Genomic DNA, 20,720 nt, shown 5'->3' on the forward strand with positions numbered 1-20,720 from the left:
TGGACTAGTGCGTTTCTTGATGACAAATGTAGTACTGGTACTCTTCACAGCTCTGTAGGTCAGCTTTGTCATCTTCCAGCTGTGGAAATGGCTGACACTGTAAAAGAAAACGTGTTTGATCTGGGGAGGGATGTTGTAAGTGGTGAATAATGGACACAAGCCTTGAACAGCATTGCTGGCTGGATGAGAGGAACAGGTTGCAGTTCATGAGCCACATGGCTCGTGCTATAGAGAGGAGGGTGATGAAGTGCTCACCTGAGGTCGGTTCAGACTCATCTGCTGATGTGGCTGAAAACTAATTGTTCGATCTGTTCTTTTTCAGCTGGACTGTTTCTCAGTGGAACTGTAGGATTACAGGTAGTAGGAACAGGGAGAATTCCCCTGCTTGGCTCCTTTTCCCTTGTGGATCAATGTAAGCAGTTCAGAAAATTGCACTTTAAATGCTATGAAATTCTTCAGTTTGAGCACCATCATCCTCTGGACTCATGCCTGTTGAAGGCCAAGTTGGCATTGTTTTCTCCATTTGCAGGCAGGATATCATAAGATCTCCTGTGGTTTTCAATTAAGAATCTGTTTCCTTTGTGTCTATTTGTGTTATATAGCATTTTCTTATAGCTCTGAATGCTTTTTATTTGCTCAGTTCTCATTCTGTGATGCCTTTATATTGTAAATGTATAAACTGAAGAGTATGGGGACTGATACAGTATATTCATCTCACTTTTACAGCTGACAAAAGTGCTCTGAATGCGTTGGATATGCTGGCTTAAGTTGCCTTTGCAAACCTTGCGTGATTGTCCAGTGTAGTTGCTTTTTCGCTTCAAATGCAATTATTGCGCTGAAAATGGAGCTAATAATAGTCTTTACTGTGAAAGTTTCTTGACATGGAAATCTTAAACTTTCAGAGTGAGAAAAAAATCAGACATAAATAAATATAAGGTTGGATTTAGTAGTAAAGTTTTGGTTTTAAAGATTTTATTTACACACTGCTAAGGTTATTTAGTAATAGAATCATCTAAACGTGAACTAATGAAATTATATAGTAGTAGAATTACAGAAATACTAACTTTCTACTAGGTTGAAGGGGTTTACTATCAGTAGAAAACATTACTATCATTACTATCATGTATCATTTGCTGGTGATAAACTGAGGTCAGATCCAGAAGTGAAAATCTGAAGAGTAAAGAAAAATACCATGCATGCTGTTTAACTTGAGATGATTTCCTGGTGGACTGCCATAACTTTATGAATGAATTCAGTGGCATTGCTGTTTGATTGTTGTCACTTCGATTGCTGCTGCCAGGTCATAGTTAATATGAATCCGGTACTTGTTGCGTTGCTTTTCTATCAGCCGGTGTACACTGGATTGGTAGCATCCCACTCCAGATTCCCAAACCTTAAATTCAGACCTAACTCTCATGAGACTGTTTTATCAGAAGTTCAAAACAGAAGCTGTCCCTGAACATCGTTCTGTTTCTGAATGAATAATAAGCCAAGTTCCTTCATCTTTCAGAATAAAGCTTTCTAAATGGTGATGCCTGCATAACGTTCTGCAAAAACTTGCTCCCCAGATGCAGTTTGTCACTGAAAGTAGAGCTGAAGCTTGACTTTGCTCTCAGTGACTTGTGTAGTATCATGCAAGCAGTGCAATTTAGGAATGGGTCATAAGTGCTTTAAACACAGTAAAACTTTCCCTTGTTTTCTTTGCGAATTCATGTCTCATTCACTTGTACATACCGCAGTAGCCTCCCTAGCAAATGAGGCGTAACAAGTGCTACATTCAATACATAACTCTTGAGTTTGTGTGCAACCAGTTCAAAGTGAGGTGGGGCCCACAGGAGGAAATATGAAACATGTATTGAAATGTGTGCATTCCAATATGTATATTGAAATGTGAATATATGTAAGTAAAATGCTGTAGGCTTTAATACTTCAATAACAACATCAATATGGTATCAATACTGATATGGTATTTTCTGTGCTTCTCTGGATCATTGGGGATACTTGGTATCTAGAATTATAGCAGTAGGTACTCTTAGTAACGTTTGTTATGAGAAGTTTACTTGCCTCTTATGCTTACAAGTTGTGTGCCTGAATAAACTAAAATAGGGTTAAAATTAAAGCCTGGTTTGAATTGTATTCTGAAATCATAGAATCATAGAATAGTTAGGGTTGGAAAAGACCTGAAGATCATCCAGTTCCAACCCCCCTGCCATGGGCAGGGAGTAACGGTGTTGTTTGTAGTACAGATTTAAGTTACGGACATATTATGATGCTGAATGAAGAGAAAACCTCTGAACAGGCAAACTGTAGTTGAATGAACATAACTTCTTACCTTTGAAAATCAGTCTTTTTAGGAGAATGTCTTACATGATGGGCTGTTGAAATATCTTGCAGGTGGATTCACCAATGAACTTGAGGAACCCACACGATTTGGTAATACTAATGAGACAAGAAACAACCGTTAACTACCTCAAAGAACTGGAGGTAAAGCATTAATGTTAAGTACTAACTGATTTCTGAAAATGCTGATTTTTTTTTTTCCATAAGCTTTTTAGGGATAGCTTTAGATGGGGAGCTGAAGTTACTGTGTGCATAATTCTGCTTCAGTGAAAGGATGAATAATTCTTTAGATCTCAAGAATTTTGTGCCTTAAGTTTGCTCAGCAGGTTATTATTGTCCAGGTTATCAGTTCTACCATTCCCTGTTATTATCCATAAGTCCTAACATTTTTGAAGTCATTTAGGTACTGGATTCTGCTGCTGTATTCCAGAAGAGTACAGAGTTTTTCTTCAGGCCCATTTATTGTTGAAAAAGGGTCTGAGAACACCCTTCTGAAAAGGGCTTTAATGAACTTCAAACTGGTAAATGTAGCATAGGCTGTGCACTCCTTTCTCTGTGTCAGCTTTGGTTTTGTCAGATTGGCATAACTAGCTAACTGGGAAGTTAGATGAGCACCAGAGGTAGCTTTAGGTGAATGGGAGAAGTGGAAGGGAGGAGAAAAAAGTAGGACTGCTATGTGATTGTATTCAGCCAGCCTTTCTCTTCGAGGTATACTCATTTCTGTGGTAATGAGCATCCTGTAGATGGAACAATAGTTATAAGCTTTTCAGGACATGGGTTGTGGGCTTGGAAATTACTAATCTACAATTTGTGGCATACAGATGACTTTCAGCAGAAGTTATCATTAAGATCTACAAGCTGCTACTACTGTATATATCTCTGGTATTGCATAGTATTGTGTAATTATGGCTTTAATTAAAATTGCAAATTTTCTTATATCACACATACAAATCCTGATGATATTTAATGAGTTTGCAATTTACAGATCTAGTGAGACTGAAATACAACTTACTGTGCTGTGACAGATCATTAGTCTATTCACCCCTTTTGCTAATCAATACCCATGAGCTTTATGGGGCAACAGGTAGCTCCTAAGGCACATCATAAGCTAATCTATATAAATTAGTCTCAATTCTTGCATTAACCTGCCACCTCAGTTGTACTTAGCATGCTGAGTAATTAAGAAGTTCATTTTGTTTGAAATATCTATTATTTCCATGAGGTCTTGAACCGAAGAAGGGTCCAAATATGGAAAAGTTGCTGTACTGTTAACAACTAGTTCTTCCTTTTCTGAATGGCCTACCATGAATTTGAAATGCTATTAGCCCTCTTTTTAGGTACAGCAGGAGAGATAATGTCCTGTTCAAGCTGTGTATCTCTAATGAAAGTATTTATATTCCATCTAAATCAAAAAATGACCTACCAATGTTATAAAATACAGGAAAATATTCCCAAAATTTGAAGAGAGCTTTTAGATTTTCTTCAAATGGACTTTAAGGAAAAAGTTGGACTGTTCAATTTGTAGCATCTGTAGAGTTTGCTCTCGTGTGTACATTCTTCTTTTTGTTTTATTCCTACAGAAACAGTTAGTTGCTCAAAAGATTCATATAGAGGAAAACGAGGACAGAGACACAGGGCTGGAACAAAGGCATAATAAAGAGGATCCGGACTGCATTAAAGCCAAGGTGCCCTTGGGGGACCTAGATCTTTACGATGGCACGTACATCACCTTAGAGAGCAAAGATATCCGGTAATAAGATGCTTATATTTTAAGATTTTTACTGAACAAAAAAAATCAACAAAACCTCTAAAAGCAAGGAAACAGAAAAATGCTATCACTGCCTCTCCTTTAGATGACAGTTGTTTTATTTTGTGTTAGTGTGGAGTAAAAGTGAAACAACCTCTGCCACTGATTAGGAAAGGGTGCAACACAGAAATGCTGTTTCCCGCAAACTGTCCATGTTAGCCATACCATAAGACTTCTCCATTCTATTCCCAGGCTCCCAGTCAGTTCTGCCACTCTAACTCTGAACTGATATGACCAAACATGAATTAAACTGACACACATCATGTAGAAGAGGGTTGAATTTGCCAGAGTGTGCTTTGGATGTTTTGATCTGGATACGCGTCTTGTAGTGGGAACTGGGTTGACTTGAATGTGAAGGAAATGCTTTTGATTACCAAGCAGTTGAACCTTCTGGTCATATTTCATCCCTTGTGTTTAGCAAGTAAGGGATGCATGGACAGTCAGCTTGACATTCAGCTTCACTGGCAATTCATCTTCAGGGCTGACTGGTTTGGTTTTGTAGTTTTAATAATAACATAATCAGATGAGTACTTGGAGTGGGAAAAGATGAATTTTATCTGAAGATACTTTCATTTGGGCTTCTTGCTAATACTCAGGGTTGGTTTGTTTTGGTTGAAGAGACTTCTGCTTGCCTTGCCGTTTGCCTGGCAGATAGATCATAATCATAGTAGTGGTACACTAGATTTACACTGATATATTTTGGAGTTTATCCAAATGCTGATGTTCTGTCTAAAGCAGACAGAAATTTGTTTGCTTTATCCTATAGTGGTGACATTCTGATACAACTGAAATCTGGGAAGGCATCAGACATGGTCTGATGTGATCAAAACCAGGGTTTTTGTAACAGTCAAATCAGGGTATTGTGTCTGTCAACTGCAATACTGTCTCTTACGAACTTTAGCAGCATTTTAATCTGAAGTCTACTGTTTTACGTTATGTCCTCAGCCCTGAAGACTATATAGACACAAAGTCACCAGTCCCTCCAGACCTGCAACAGCCAGACTGTACAAAAGTTCTAGATCTTCCATACAGTATTCATGCTTTTCAGCACTTAAGGGTAAGTGAGTAAATGGAAGTATGGCTTTTTTTCCTCTATCATGAAGAGGAGTAGAACACTCTTTCCGGCAGTTCTCAGTGAAGGTTGAAAGTTACTGTAATCTTTCAAGACAGTTTCAGACTTCTTTTGTGCCCTGCTTATAGAAGGACAGTTCCATCAGATACACAGATCCTGTTTCTTTTTTGGTATTCTTTGCCTTATTTTAGAGGGTGTTTTTAGGAAAATGGAGTCTTTTCATAACACACATTTCATTAGTAAAATGGTAGCTTTCATTAGAAATGCTTCGAACTTGTGAATTGTTTCAGTCAAAATTGGAGAGTGTGTGACAGGGTCTTTAAACTGTATGAAAATTGAGGGTCAGAAAATTATTTGCAGGCTTGTAGTAGCTCCTCACATAGTTGACTGTCTCTTTGGTGTCTGAATGTCAAGCCCTGACCTAGAAGATGAGATAATTGTTCTTTACTAGTACAAAGTTCATATGCTTGAGAAAGGTTACAATAGAAATGTGGTGCATTAAAAAACCTGGTTTTGTCAACAGTATCATATGAGCAAATTTTGTAATGCAGATGCAGCTGTAGTGCTTATATCTTGGCACTTACTTTATTGTAAGTCTTTTTATCTACAAATAAGGATTTTCTTACAGACAAAACAGGATCTGAAGTATTTTAGCTCTGTTCCTGGGTCCGGATGTACTTTTGAAAGGAGTACGTTTGTTGTTGTGGAAGGAAAAAAGATGTAGGGATGCTTTCAAAGTGTGCCTGTAATCTGACAAACATGAGCTAAGTGCTTGAGTGATCATTACTGAAATCAATAGCTGCCAGATATAGTGCTACCAGAAATAAATACTTCTATAGCATCCACAGGCAGAGGCTGCTTTTGGCTGCTTCTGGTATTTGCCTATCTATAATAATATGTATTATTCATATGTCAAAGGTGGCATTATCCTATCAAGTCCCTAAGATCTTGATATGAAAGGATGATAGGAATGTAAAGTACCCAAGCTCTACATTTTCCTCAGGGTCATGCTCTTGTGTCTATTTCTCTGCTTTTAGTTGAAGTGTTAGCAAATACCTATATTCAATTTTTATTTTAGGGTGTCCAAGAAAGAGTTAATCTTTCCGCGCCCTTGTTACCTAAAGAAGATCCAATCTTCACATACTTATCACGGAGACTGGGAAGAAGTATAGAGGAAATAGGTCATCGTATTTATGATGGGCTAATGAAGGTATGAAACTGTAATCTTACTGTATGCCCCAAAAGAGTGCTAGAAAGGTACTGACTGTCATCTTTAATAACCATGTATTCTGTGGTCTGGCAAACCACATTCATTGCTTTGTCAAGGTAATAAGTAAAAGCTTTTAAACAAAAATGCGTAAGCTTTTAAACCAAAACTTGAAGAACAAAGGAATAGTACTGAAATGTATGGTCTTACTGAATGCTTTCCTGCAAGATATAGGAACCCTCACTCAATGCCAGCTAAGCTGCTGCTGATTGAACTACTGCCGCTTCATTTAATCTCATCTTGAGTTTTTACCTGTTTGAAAGGCAGGAGTTTCTTTACTACATTTATATGCCAGCTCATTCTTCCTGAACATTCACAGCTATTGCCAAATGGCAGCTTTCCAGAGGAAACGGATAACTAAGAGCAGGTTTGGTGCTCAGCTTTCTATCCCATCGTAATTAAAGACCTGATTAACCTCTTAGTTCATGTCTTAGTACAGTTAACGTGTTTCTCTTTGCTGCAGAACTCTTCTTCCTGGGTACTTTATAATATGGCTTCTTTTTACTGGCGAATAAAGAATGAGCCATACCAAGTAGTAGAATGTGCCATGCGTGCTCTTCATTTTTCTTCAAGGTAAGAACTGCCAGAAAGATTTATTTCAGATTACTTTCCTGGTTATCCTAATTAGTTAAACAGGTGTTAGTTTCCAAGAGTGTATCCTAAGGAATAAGTCATTTATTCTTAGTCTTTATATGCTATACTAGGTATATATGTAGTTTAGATGTTTTTCTATCAAATTACATATTTAATATATGACTAATGAATAAATGATTCTTAGACAGTTGGATCTTCTTTTAATATCTGTTTTTTTCTTCTCGTAGGCAAAATAAAGATATTGCACTGGTGAATCTGGCAAATATTCTGCACCGGGCTCACTTCTCTGCAGATGCAGCTATCGTGGTCCATGCAGCTCTGGATTACAGTGACTTCTTTACTAGCTATTACACTTTGGGAAATATATATGCAGTAAATACTATCTCTATTTTTCAAGATTTGTAGAAAACTGAATAATCTGCCTGGCTTGACTTATAAAGCTGTACTGTTTCACAGTGTCTTGTGTTTCACATACATTTCATATCCCAGGGATATTCTCCTGGACCCTTTCTTTAGTAGATACAGTGGCTTGAGTTTCAGAAATGACAGGCTGCTTGTTACCACAGATTAAAATCTGAGTTAATGACTTCTTTAAAAATGGAATATTTTTAATGAAATATCACCAGACAGTGGCTAATTCTTTCTTTCTCTCTCCTTCTTCAGATGCTTGGAGAGTACAACCACTCAGTCTTGTGTTACGATCATGCTCTACAAGCCAAGCCAGGGTTTGAGCAAGCGGTAAAAAGGAAGCATGCTGTTCTATGTCAGCAAAAACTTGAGCAAAAACTGGAAGCCCAGCATAGGTAACGAAAGAAGCATCCTACCTGCAGTTTGTACAGTCTTACTTTTATTGTTCTGTTGGAGCAGTTATTTACTTTTCAAATAGAATAATGATTTTCAACTGTATTTCTTTGTGCAATAAAATTATGCATAAGAATACTTTAAGAAATGTGCAACACTGTAGGAAAAGCTGATACTTTAAAAAGCCTTCAAAGTAAATCTTTTCTGCTGTTGAATTTTCAAGATCACTTCAGCGAACATTAAATGAATTGAAGGAATATCAGAAACAGCATGACCATTACCTTAGGCAACAAGATGTCTTAGACAAGTACAAGCTTATCCAGGAGGAACAAATCTTGAGGAACATCATTCATGAGACACAGATGGCAAAAGAAGCTCAATTAGGTACAACTTTTTAGAGTTCATGCTCATTACAGCAATGAAGAATTGCACATACTCAGATTAATGTCAGAACATAACTTCTTTATATATACAGATGGCCCTGAGTGGCTGTTGTGTTTTGCTTATTAAAATAAGGGATTGCAATATGTTCTTGAACATGTTCTTGCATCTTTCTAAGAATATGGAATTTCCTCTTTGCTGATTAAATAAATAAAAAGGGTTGACCAAATTGGGGCTGGAGGGGTTGACTGTTTGCTGTGTTTGTCTCCTCAGAAAGCTCACTTTTGCAGTAGACTTTGTGTTGTGCTCTGCAGGGAACCATCAGATCTGTAGACTGGGCAGTCAGCAGCATAGCTTGCACTGCCAGTGGGACCAGCCTGTTCGCTATCACCGTGGGGACATTTTTGAGAATGTGGAATATGTGCAGGTTTGTCTGTGAATTGATACCACTGCTCTAAGTTGCATCTCATTTGCCTTGTTAGCAAAATGTTCCCTCTTTGTTTTGAGGCTTGACAAAGGGGTTACTTTTTGAGTGTGGTAATTGGAGTGAGAAATCATTCAGTCTCTTTTCCAGACTGTGAAGCATTTAGTGCTAGTTTTTGCTGGTAATACAAGCTGAGATCATCCATGAATTACAGAAACTTAGAGGTTTTACTGTGTAAGACTTTGTTTAACTTGGAAAAGGGAACTTTTAGAATTATTTGGATTTTTAAAGATTATTTTAGTCCAAAGTCTTAGTTTCCTATGAGTTACCAACCACCTCTATATTGACTCCTTTGCTCTTTCAGCCTGCATAGAATAACCAAATTATTTCCTTGTAGGAAGTACAGTTTTCTCTTACATAAATATACTGCAGGAACAAAACATGTTTAATTTTCTGGTTTAGTTTCCTTCAGAGAGGCCAGGAAAAAGCAGTAGGCAGCTAATGTTAAAGAAGAGGCAAAGGTTTTCTAAGGAGTGAGTTTTCTGATGTTTGTGTGCTGTATGGAACAAGAATTACTCCTTAGTGGAAAGAATATTTCAACATAACAGCGTAAAAGTGTGCTTAAAATATTGTATCGATCTCTATCTCCACAGCCTTAAAATGGATCATAGTGTCTTTAGTTTAATACACTGTTGTGTGACTCAAGCTATGCTCCTTCCAATTTAGTCTTTTTAATTACCAGGAGCACAAAACTGCCTTAAAGCAATTAGCAAATGGAACGGCAGAGCTCAATGGTGTTGAATCTAGTGAGCCCAAAAGTAAGGTGTTAGACTGGGTTTGTGAGTATTTGCTGATTGTGTATCTTGAATTGTACAGTGCGCCAAGCAAAACTGATAGAGGAATATTGAGAAGTTTTGGAAGCAAAGTGTGTACCAAGACTGAAAATCTGGAACGACAGCCACCCAAGCTGCTGTGTTAGGACTCCAATTAAAGATGGTGGTTTCATGTATTTTGTAATGTGGAATATGTTCTGGAGTTTCCACTTAACTAGTTCAGGAAACAGCCCTAATTATCAAGATAATTTTGCAAGTCATCAGCCCTAGTAACCCTGACTTGCACTAGAGCTATGCAGTCTAGATAAGTAGGTTTTGTGGTCTGTTAGACGTGTTTGCTTAGCACCTTTTACCATTTTTTCTCGATTTGCACTTATGTTTTCATTGTTGATTTATTTACAACATAAATATTACTTTTCACTTTGTGAGTGGATCAAGAGGCTTAAATTTCCTGTTTGTTTTTTCCTGATGCCCGAATTTCAGCTCATCAATGAGGCTTAACTACACAAATGGCAGGGAAAAATAATGTGCAGCAGTTCAGCCAGTAATACATCATCTCTTTATTAAGTCCTGTTTTTCTGTTGTTTCTAGTTTGGTGAAGACTCCTCAACTTCTAGTATGACGTCTGTGAACTTGGATCTTCATGCAAACCAAAGCGACTATAGCCAGTCACTGCAGTCTTCCCCTGTTGCTCGCTCGATTGTTTCGGTGTGGAGTGTAGAATCCAATAGAGTGAGTGAAGAGCATAAGCTTTGCCCTTTTAAAGAGGAGTTGTGAAAGAGTGAATCTTTCCTTGTTTATGCAAAAGAAGTTAATTGGAATATTAAAAACGTTGAGAAATTAATAAGAAATAATTCCTTTCCCCGTTAGGACAAACAGCATATTCTGTGGCCTCAACGATCAGAGTGCATGAAATCTTTCCCCAAAATTCCTGATCCAGAAGAGCTCCCAACTTACTTCTTGCCCCCAGAAAACAGGGGATTCAGGCAAGTGTTGATTACTAAAAGTTATATTTGTAAATTTGCACGCTAATGTCTCAATGAGTGTTTTCTTTCTGGAGAGGATGGATGCAGTTAGTAACCAACAGCACAGATGTGAGGCTGAGAAAGTTGGGGCTGTTCAGCCTGGAGAAGAGAAGGCTGCATGGAGACCTCATAGCAGCCTTCCAGTACCTGAAGGGGGCCTATAGGGATGCTGGGGAGGGACTCTTCGTCAGGGACTGTAGTGACAGGACAAGGGGTAACGGGTTAAAACTTAAACAGGGGAAGTTTAGATTGGATCTAAGGAGGAAATTCTTTCCTGTTAGGGTGATGAGGCACTGGAATGGGTTGCCCAGGGAGGTTGTGAGTGCTCCATCCCTGGCGGTGTTCAAGGTCAGGTTGGATGAAGCCTTGGGTGACATGGTTTAGTGTGAGGTGTCCCTGCCCATGGCAGGGGTGTTGGAACTGGATGATCTTGAGGTCCTTTCCAACCCTAACTATTCTATGATTCTATGATTCTATGTGTTCACACCTTCTTTTCTGCCTGTTCCACAGGAGGAGTGTGTTTTTCTTTATTGTTGTCTTTGCTGTAACTGTAGCAGATCCAATTCCTTGGTGATTCTTCCCTGACTGTTAGTACAGGGTGAATGCATGAAATACCTACAGTATTACTAAAGAAATTAGGATTTAAGTACGAGTCTGAATGTCTTGTAAAGTATATTTAAATTAAAAAGAACTTGAGAGAGAAAATGAAGTATCTATTTAATAACTACAGTTAGCTGTTGTACACTGCATACATCCTCTTAGCTTTAGTTATGATAACAGAAAATTATGAAGACCAGAAAAATACTAAAAAGGATTAGGAGTTGAAAGCCCTGGCTTATTCCTTTGGGGCAGAGGTAACAAACCATCTTAATTGTGGAGTAGTCAGTAATATTTGTTATTACATAGGATAAAAATAAGTATGTCTCCGTTGAAATAGCTACTTTACATAGATCAATGCAATTTCATAATATTGTACTCAGTGTTATAGTGATAGTAAGGAAGCTTTCTTCTCCTAGTGGGTTTAATTCTAGTACTGAGTATTTGTTAAAGCAAAGGTTCCCATCCACTTACCTATTTAATCACTGTATGAAGTTTAGGACTATTATTATAATGAGAAAACCTTCTGTGTCTTATTTCTGCTGCATTGTCCAGTATTTCAGGTATTCTGTGCTTAAAAATGGAAAGTAAAGACCTTATTTATGAATGACTTTCCAAGGAAAGGGTGGTCCTTGAACTCTCCTGGTATGCAGCTCATGTCTCGGTGCAGTCTACAGTAGGAGGCTTGTCAGTTGATATAGCTGTTTCCTACATGTATAGATCAGTGACATGCAGCACATGGTATTGATTTCTCTTGGTTCTCCTTACTGCTAGAGTCCAGCCAGTCCTGAGTATCCTGAGAGATACTGTTGGGCATGGGGAAACCCAGGCACCAGACTGTTCTTCCATTACTGATGCTCGTAACAATGAATCTCTAAACATACTGGTCAAGGAGCTAGACAATAATCTAGATTTGAAATTCAAGATGCCGGATGATCAAGCAAGACAAGTAAGAGATGTTTTCTTTTTGATTCTTTTCTTTATTGCCTTAAAAATCTTACTCTGAACATGAAAGATTCTGATATTTAAAAGATTGCTTGATATCACAAGCCAGTTGGTACTTCCAAAAAAGGAGGGAGGACAAGTACTTTCTGTAAGGTTGGAGAAAGGGAAAACTTGGCATTCAGCATGAGGGACTCTACATCAGGGACTGTATGAATAGGACAAGAGGTAGTACGTTTAAGCTTAAACAGGGGAAGTTCAGGTTAGATATAAGGAAGAAGTTCTTTACTGTGAGGGTGATGAGGCACTGGAACAGCTTGGCCAAAGAAGTTGTAAATGCTCTGTCCCTGCAGTGTTCAAGGTCAGACTGAATGGAGTCTTGTGTGACATGGTCTAGTGTGGGGTGTCCCTGCCTGTGGCAAGGGGGTTGGAACTGGGTGATCTTAAGCTCCTTTCCAACCCTAACTATTCTGTGGTTCTGTGATTTCTTTCAAATGCTAACCAAAAGCACACAGAATAGAAAATGTGATTTACTATTTGAAATTCCTGCTTTCTTTTAAAACTTCTAACAGTCACTTCACAGGATTCATCTTCTTGGGTTTCCAGTAACTCCTGTATTCTACCGAGTTGGTAACTATAGGCTGAGATCAATCCTTCACATTGCTTTCTGGAGATTGGCTGCTTTAATCATTATATGTTGTCATCATCTGTTTAAAACAATATTTTTTAAGGTTCCCCCCCATTAAAGAGAAGACTTAGGGAAGTGAGACTTGAGTGACTGATGTAGATATATCATGTAAAATGCATTCAGTTGTTTAAAAACATAAATCTTTGTTGTCCAGATTTTGCATTCTCGTGTCAACAATCAGACTATTTCACAGGCGAAGATAGGAGCCTTTCTAGATCATGCCATGAAAAAGGTATGTCAAAAACTATAGCATGAGATAAATTTACATTTCTTATTTGAGGCTTGGTTTTATACTTCTCAAGAAGTCAGTGATGTGCAAGAAAGAAGCTTATTTGCTGCCAGTAACTGAGATGAAACTAGCTTAAAAATCCATATTTACAAGTAAAGCTCAAACTCAGAGAGAGAGCCATTTAATTTAGCTTAATGTGCACCAAACTACCCTGTAGTCACTTGTTCTTGTGACTGTGGGACATGGAGCAGTAATACATTAGCTAATCCTTGCAACTCTTTGCTTAACCAGGAGAAATAGCTTGGAACTACTCCTCCATCTTCACCCCTCCCTACATGCCTGCGTTTTGCTGTTCCTTCTCCTTCCCACTCCCCTACCTTCCCCTCTTCCCCCTTCCAAAGAAACCAACTATCTGTCAGTCTTCTGTCAGGATAATTAGCACTGTGGGGCAAAGATTGTACATCTGTATAGCACCCTGTGGAATGCCACCTCCATCATGCGTGGGGCCTTTGAGAATCATCACAATTAAATGACAGGAAGCATTGAGATGGAGGTTGACTCTTTTTGATGTGTCAAGCAGATACTTCTCAAATTAACTCTCTTGTACAAGTCGTGTCAAGGCAGCGTATGTATGTATTGTTTTTAGTCTAAAATCGGTACCATTTACTATGTGCACCTGTCTTACCCAGAAGAAGAGCTAATAGTAGGAGTTGATTCCTATTATTATGCTGTTCAGAACAGTCCTGTACATGTCTAATGTCTTACTGTTGCTGTGCTTAGGTATTTTGGTTTTATCTGTAGTAGTCTGTTGCCTTCATGTTGAAGTCTGAACTTCCTGGTCATTTAGATGGTGATGTAAGAACACTGTTGTGTCATGCCTGTTCTGCTAATGATAAACTTTCTAGAGCAGGAGTGCCACAGTTGCTATCTTTGTATTGGGAAAGACAAAGTGCTAATAACTAGCTGAGGTTTTAGTTAAACAAAGGCCATTTAGATCTGGAGCGTAGTTCAGTGAGGAGTGTAATTCAGTGAGGAGTTTGGCATGAATAACATGCAAGTAATACTATGTGCGTGGATTGCAAAATAGGGGTGATAAATACTCTTAGACTTATAGATTATGTAAGGTACTCAGAACAAAGAGGTAATGCATCCAGTTGATTTCTTCCGGTTCATCTTGAACCATAGGTAGAACCCTCCTGTGTGAGGCTAGTTTTAAAATCTGGAAGAAAATCTTTGTACTGGTTAACCTTTTCAAGACAGTATTACTGTAATGGCAGCCTTATTGCGTTAATACAATACTGCTGTAAACATCTTATCTGTTTCACTTTAATCCTAGCTGCACATTTCCTCCTCATGCACTTGGGCTTTAGATATGTAGGTTAGATTGGACTTTAATTCCTGTTGTCACACTCATCTTCAAACTGTGTAGAATTGGGTAACATGGAATGCTGGAAGTATTAAAACTAAAATGTAAATGTTTCTAAACCATTTCAAACTGCTCATTCTGAAAGTGGATGTTTTACACTGCTCTGTCCAGTTGTCAGCATGTTAAAGTTTCCTATTTTCTCCTCTAGGATGAGTGGTTGTTCATTCTATTATAGGTGAAAGAAGGGGAAGGAACATTCAAGGTGTATTTGACACTTCTTCCATTCTTCCATGTGCCCTTACTTCTTCCCTGCTATTTTATAATCTTTAAACAGTATCTAATGTGTGTCACTGTCAACTTTCAGAAGACAAATTGATACCTAAATCTAAGAAAACCACCAACTCCGAAACCTTAAATTGTCAAGAAACCTCAATGTTGGATATAGACCTGGAAGCGTGTCTAACTGCAATTTAAAAGCTGCCTGCCCTTCAAGTTGTAACATTTATACATAGTATTAATGTAATTTTAAGACAAAGTGGCTCACAAATGTTCCTTCCTGAAGCAAGCTAACTTATCACTTGTATATTTTAAGGGATTTTGTGGTCACGATATAAGCAGCCATATGAGTAGAGTGTGAGCAACAGCTGCTACTAAATTACAGTTCAGACTGTAAATCACATAAATTTGAGTAGAGCAGATTGAATAATCTGCTAGCAATCACAGCAAAGTGTAATTTGTCTCTAGTTAATAAGGTAGTGTGCAATGGTGAGGTTTGTTTCTTACCGAAGAGCAGGCAATTCTGTCTTCCTTAAACACCTCTTTGTGGGTGTTTTCATTCTTCTCTCTGACTCTCCTATAGCTGGAAGGTCCTCTATGGCTTGTGCTTAATGAAGCTGGATTGTACTGGCGTGCAGTTGGAAATGGCACCTTTGCTGTCACCTGTTTGCAAAAAGCATTTAATTTGGCTCCACATGAGTATCAGGACATCCCTCTTGTCAATCTTGCTAACCTCTTGATTCATTATGGTCTTCATTTGGATGCCAGCAGACTCCTGTTGAGGGCTTTGGCCATCAATGCCTCTGAGGTAAGATGATTGGTTTTTGTGTTCATTCAGCAGGGAATGTCTTTTCCTTCATTATTTTCTAAATACGTGTTACTTGTGCTTACCTGCATATACAGTTCAGATTCCAGGTTGTGATTTACAGCAGATCCTTGATTGTACTGGAGGTGATGCTGGTTGCTGAGAACATGAATACATAGAGCAGAAGTTCTTCTAAACTAGATAACAGACCATTTATTTTGCAAACCTATATTATCAGCAGTGCTTCTAAGGAATCTAATCCTAGTGTTTTGGCAACACTTTCTTCTAAAACAGAGATCTGTAATGCTGTCAGTATTGTATATTGATTTTTAAAAGCTTGAAATAGCACATACGTTACCAAGGTCTTCGGCTGTAGAGACATCTTTCTATGCCACTTGGCTTTTATCTGTACTGTTATTTATCCTTAGATTTTGTCTGTATACCTAGAGGAAAGGCTGTGTTCTAGTTGTTGGGTGACTTTACTTTGGACCACAGATTCAAAACAGGTTTTTGTACTTCTGAATGTTAATATTATAAACATTCAGTAGGGTGTTACCTATAACACACAGAAAGTTTCTATATAAACTGTTTAAACTACTGGGCTGGCCAGAACAATTATGACAAGGAAAGGGAAGGAGGGTTGGCAGGAGACACCTTTTCTCTAACAAGTACTTTTTGGTGTTACATTTGAGATGCTTTACTAAGTTCATGTGACATTTTCCCTCTGCTTCTACCTCTGTAGTTAGATAAGCAGAGAGCCGAAACCTGCTGGGCCACCAGTCACATCAAAAAGCTAAAAACAGAATAAGGTTTTTCAGTGTAGCATTCAGAAACAGTTTTGCAATTGTTGGAAAGGTATCTAGCCCATTTGGGTGGCAGGTGAGAGTGCAGAAAGGAACTGTAGAAAGACCCATACTTGAATGATGTGCCTTAAGAAGAACACTTGAAAGCACAGCCTTGGAGGGGAGGAGCTGAGGGATCCTGAGGACCATGCTGTGTAAATAGGGCTTTTCAGAAATATTGGCAAGTCCTACCTTGTTCCAATAATGCCTGCTCCTAGTTTTTCAGGCATTTTCAGTCCTGTAGTACCTATAGTATCAAAAAACGTAGCAGGAGAATTTGTACTTGAATAGTGTTTCCTGGAGTATAATGGTAAGTAAATACAAATAAAAATGAATTATAGTTACAGGGAGTGAAGGATGTGCTACATCAGCAAAAGCTTTAAAAAGCACACACACACATGTATATATGTACTGTTGTTCAGCTCGTGCCTTTTTCTGATTGGCATTTAATAATACAAGCGAAGAGGAGTTGGAAAAATCCTGTGCTGCTGATCAGTCTCCACGCATTCAGATAATGAATGTAAAATTATTGCAGTGGAAAAAAAATGATTTCTAAATTACAACATTACAGTCATTATTCTAGCATTATGCTGTTAATTGCAGCAAATTACTTTCTCTAAGTGAAAGTCTTTTCAGTTAACAAACAAAATGTAATGCTTTCCTCTGTGCCTATATTTAAGCGCTAATTCAATTCTGCACAGTGAAAAAGGTGTTTAATTTGGTCTTTGTAAAAAATACTTATTTTAGGGAAACTGGCTAAAAGCAGTAGACAAAAATATTAAGTTTTATAAAGACTTAAAAGTAAACATGAATGTATACTCCTAAGCTAGTGTGACATTGGTGTTTTCAGTAACCTAGTTCTGCTCAAGTAAATCCTGAACACTCGTGACAAATGCAGTGCATCTGTCCTGCTAGACAGTAGTAATACTTGTATGGATTTGCTGACTCTTAATCATTTTAGAATGTCTTCAAGCATTTCAATTTAGCTCTTTGCTACTCTGTGCAACAAGCATTATGTTCATGATGGGTTATAAGTAAGTATTTAATGCTTCATTTCAGCTTGTGTGTATTTAACAGCTGCTTTTCATCGTAGGATGATGGAATCCTGAACACAACCTTATGTCAAAACAGCTTTTGTTTAGCACCAATGCATCAAGCTGTTAGTTCTCCATTCTAAGAATAGGCAGTCCCTGTTTTAGAAGTTTTCTAAATTCTATCCAGACAAATTTGGGAGGGTGTGGATTGACAGGGGTTTTCCTAGTTGGCTTCAGTTTGAAACAGTGAACATACTTATGCTGGGGTATGTTCTATGATTCTATGATTCTGTTCTATGTTGCTTTTCTCTTTGCAGCCGCTGACATTTTTGAGCCTAGGGAATGCATATCTGGCTCTGAACAACATTAGTGGAGCCCTTCAGGCCTTCAGGCATGCGCTGGATTTGACGACCAAATGCTTGGAGTGTGAAAGCAGCCTGAAGATGATCCGCTGTCTGCAGTTCTATCCCTTTCTGTACAACATCACCTCTTCTATGTGCAGTGGTAAGCAACTGCTGAAAGATGGACCACAAGTGAAATAGTGTCTATTTGCCTTGGGTGTTGCACCTGAAATTCATGATGACTTCTTTTTTCCAAGATTCCTCCCTTTAAAGTGCTTTCTCCCTATAAGGACTAAGGTCGAGGCACTGTTTTTAATGGAAAAGTTACAGTCCACTAAGAAGTGTTTGGGGATAACCTCTAGAGGGCTACCACTGAGTTCAAATAACTTCCTTAGTGTGTCAGTAATACCTTAACAGCCTCACCAATATCTCTTACAGGGAAATGGGTAATGCTAGATTCAGTATTTATGGAAGTGCACAGCTGCTACTGCTAGGCTACTCAACAGACCCTTTGTACATCCCTTCAAACTTTACAGCCAGACAGATGTGATTTCTTAAAGCTGAAGAATGTAGTAAATAGTTTAGTTTTAATTCATATCCTTTCAGTGTGTTCAGTACTTTGCATGTCATTTTTTAGTGTTCAGTCTTTACAGAACAGACTGTGTTCTGTCAGTGTAATTTTGTTTATATGAGCTATGTGGTCACTGCTCTTAACCCTCCAAATATTTGAGATAGAGTGCTTTATTGTCCTTACTGGCTACTTTTGTTTAAAAAAACCCTATCAATACTACGTTTTGGAGATGGATTCTTTTGTTTCAGTCAGTCCCACTGAATATTTCGAGTACTTGGTCTGTACATGCGTATGGCTAAAATGCTCATGAGCAATCTTGAAGGACGTTTATGAATGTACTTGATAATCCCTTCTCTAAAATTGTTACTAAGGTATCTCTCCATATAATCTTGTTTTTAAATTCAAACCTTATATGGGAGAAATGCTCTTGATTTTCAGTAGTGCTAGAACTTCCTCTGAATTACTGGTTTTTAATTCCCTCTCCAGTGGAAAGACATGGAGAAATGTCTGATTTAGCATCTAGAATTAAACTTTCTAAACAGGTGAGAGGCCATTGTATCTCCTGGTACAGTATGGATGTTGCCATTGTAGGTGAAATTCCAGGACCCTGCCGTTAGTGTAATGCTATCTTTTACTGTCTTATCTGTTTTTGCTGTGATTCACAGCACATCAGTTGTGCAGAGAAATTAATGCTGTTTGGCTAACTGCAGTGCATTAAGTGGTATACTATGGGCCAGCTGATGGGTCTGTTACTGACTTGTATAATGGTACCACAGTGGTACCTTTCATTGAATCTCTTTAACATCAGATTGCCCTTCTTCTAAAACTCCTGCCATACTGTAAGCAGTAGCGAAACCTGCAGATTTCATCACAAGGGACACTTCCACTGTTCCGGAAATAAAATTCAATGTTTATTTGCTTTTTATTAATATCTTCTTTTAAATATGGCTGTAACTCACAAGGTTAAAGTTGATCCCATCAAACCTTAATGACAGCCGCTCTATTTTGAAGTTAAGCAGAAAGTAATTTAAAAGTATATTGACAGGACTGAGATGGCAATGAGCAATGGCTCTTTTTGAACCCCAGAATGATCTTTTACATCTTTCTTTTCTTCTATACACTTTTCCTCCTTAAACTTGCCATATCACTTAAGAATATACTGCTCTAGTTTGGCTAAGTCTTGGCTGCTGTTCGCATTGATTCCTGATCCAGGGTATTCATTCTGAGGTGAACTTTTACTGTCTATGCTATTTAGGAAGTTTGTTTGAGGAGAAACCCATATCAAAAGTGCTTCTTTCCTTTCTTGCTCACTTGGTCACAGGTTAACAAAGTGAGCATGAATATGTTCCTCTGGTACATTGGGATTGGTTTGGTTTGTTAAGGAACTTGTGAGGCTGCTAGATCAAGAGAGAGCTGAATATGCCTTAGCATGTTAATTCTTCTCATTGAATTTCAGTATTCCAGTATTTAAGTATTTTATTCTCTATTTTTGCCTTTTTCTGGGACTTTTCCTGTCTTAATCTTTCTTTCTCTCTCATTCATTAGAAAGGGAGTGGTTAGTAGGTCAAGAGAGGTTCTCCTCCCCCTCTACTCAGCCTTGGTGAGGCCGCATCTGGAATATTGCGTCCAGTTCTGGGCCCCTCTGTTCAAGAAGGACAGGGAATTGCTTGAAGGAGTCCAGCGCAGAGCCACAAAGATGATTAAGGGAGTGGAACATCTCCCTTATGAGGAGAGGCTGAGGGAGCTGGGTCTCTTTAGCTTGGAGAAGAGGAGACTGAGGGGTGACCTCATCAATGTTTACAAATATGTAAAGGGTAGGTGTCAGGATGATGGAGCTAGGCTTTTTTCAGTGATATCCAGTGATAGGACAAGGGGCAATGGGTGTAAACTGGAGCATAGGAAGTTCCACGTTAACATCAGGAAGAACTTCTTTACTGTAAGAGTGACAGAGCACTGGAACAGGTTGCCCAGGGGGGTTGTGGAGTCTCCTACACTGGAGATATTCAAGGCCCGCCTGGACAAGTTCCTGTGTGATGTACTGTAGGTTACCCTGCTCTTGCAGGGGGGTTGGACTAGATGATCTTTTTAGGTCCCTTCCAACCCTTGGGATTCTGTGATTCTGTGATTCTGTGATTCCTATTTATAATATTCTTTAGGTTGTCTTTTGTCTGAGTGCAAGAAACCTGGAAGTATGAACCTGACAAGTAGTGTAAATGTTCTTTGTACATTCTTATGCAGAGTGTAGAATAAACACATTGGTTAATTCAACCTTGATGATGATTTGTGGTTTAAGTCAAAATTAATCTCAGAAATGGACGGGTAGATTTGCCTGTCTTATTTTCATAAGGTTTGGGGAGATACTTTTTCCCCCACTGTAAACTTCAGCTGACTCAAGAGGAACCTTCACAGGCTGTATGTAAGGGAGGTTAAGTCTCCAAAACCAGAATCATTACAAGAATACAAAGCCACAAATCACACTTCATGT

At 38.4% G+C, this 20,720-nt stretch overlaps 1 protein-coding gene across 3 annotated transcripts in view; it reads left to right on the forward strand.

Annotated features, from left to right (window-relative positions):
- TTC17 (tetratricopeptide repeat domain 17) overlaps positions 1-20,720 on the forward strand; it is a 62,260-nt gene that overhangs the window by 12,275 nt on the left and 29,265 nt on the right. For 2 of the 3 annotated variants that reach the window (XM_065684613.1, XM_065684615.1), the window contains exons 2-16: positions 2,395-2,484; positions 3,921-4,090; positions 5,093-5,204; positions 6,298-6,429; positions 6,950-7,059; positions 7,308-7,452; positions 7,744-7,883; positions 8,105-8,265; positions 8,556-8,689; positions 10,111-10,251; positions 10,390-10,505; positions 11,916-12,090; positions 12,926-13,003; positions 15,226-15,450; positions 17,641-17,827. In XM_065684613.1, the coding sequence (XP_065540685.1) occupies positions 2,395-2,484; positions 3,921-4,090; positions 5,093-5,204; positions 6,298-6,429; positions 6,950-7,059; positions 7,308-7,452; positions 7,744-7,883; positions 8,105-8,265; positions 8,556-8,689; positions 10,111-10,251; positions 10,390-10,505; positions 11,916-12,090; positions 12,926-13,003; positions 15,226-15,450; positions 17,641-17,827 (2,116 nt within the window). The remainder of the gene's footprint in view (positions 1-2,394; positions 2,485-3,920; positions 4,091-5,092; positions 5,205-6,297; positions 6,430-6,949; positions 7,060-7,307; positions 7,453-7,743; positions 7,884-8,104; positions 8,266-8,555; positions 8,690-10,110; positions 10,252-10,389; positions 10,506-11,915; positions 12,091-12,925; positions 13,004-15,225; positions 15,451-17,640; positions 17,828-20,720) is intronic. The other variant, XM_065684616.1, reaches the window with a different exon arrangement.

The sequence above is a fragment of the Lathamus discolor genome, chromosome 6 (genome assembly GCF_037157495.1).
Source record: "Lathamus discolor isolate bLatDis1 chromosome 6, bLatDis1.hap1, whole genome shotgun sequence".
Taxonomy (NCBI): Eukaryota; Metazoa; Chordata; class Aves; order Psittaciformes; family Psittacidae; genus Lathamus; species Lathamus discolor.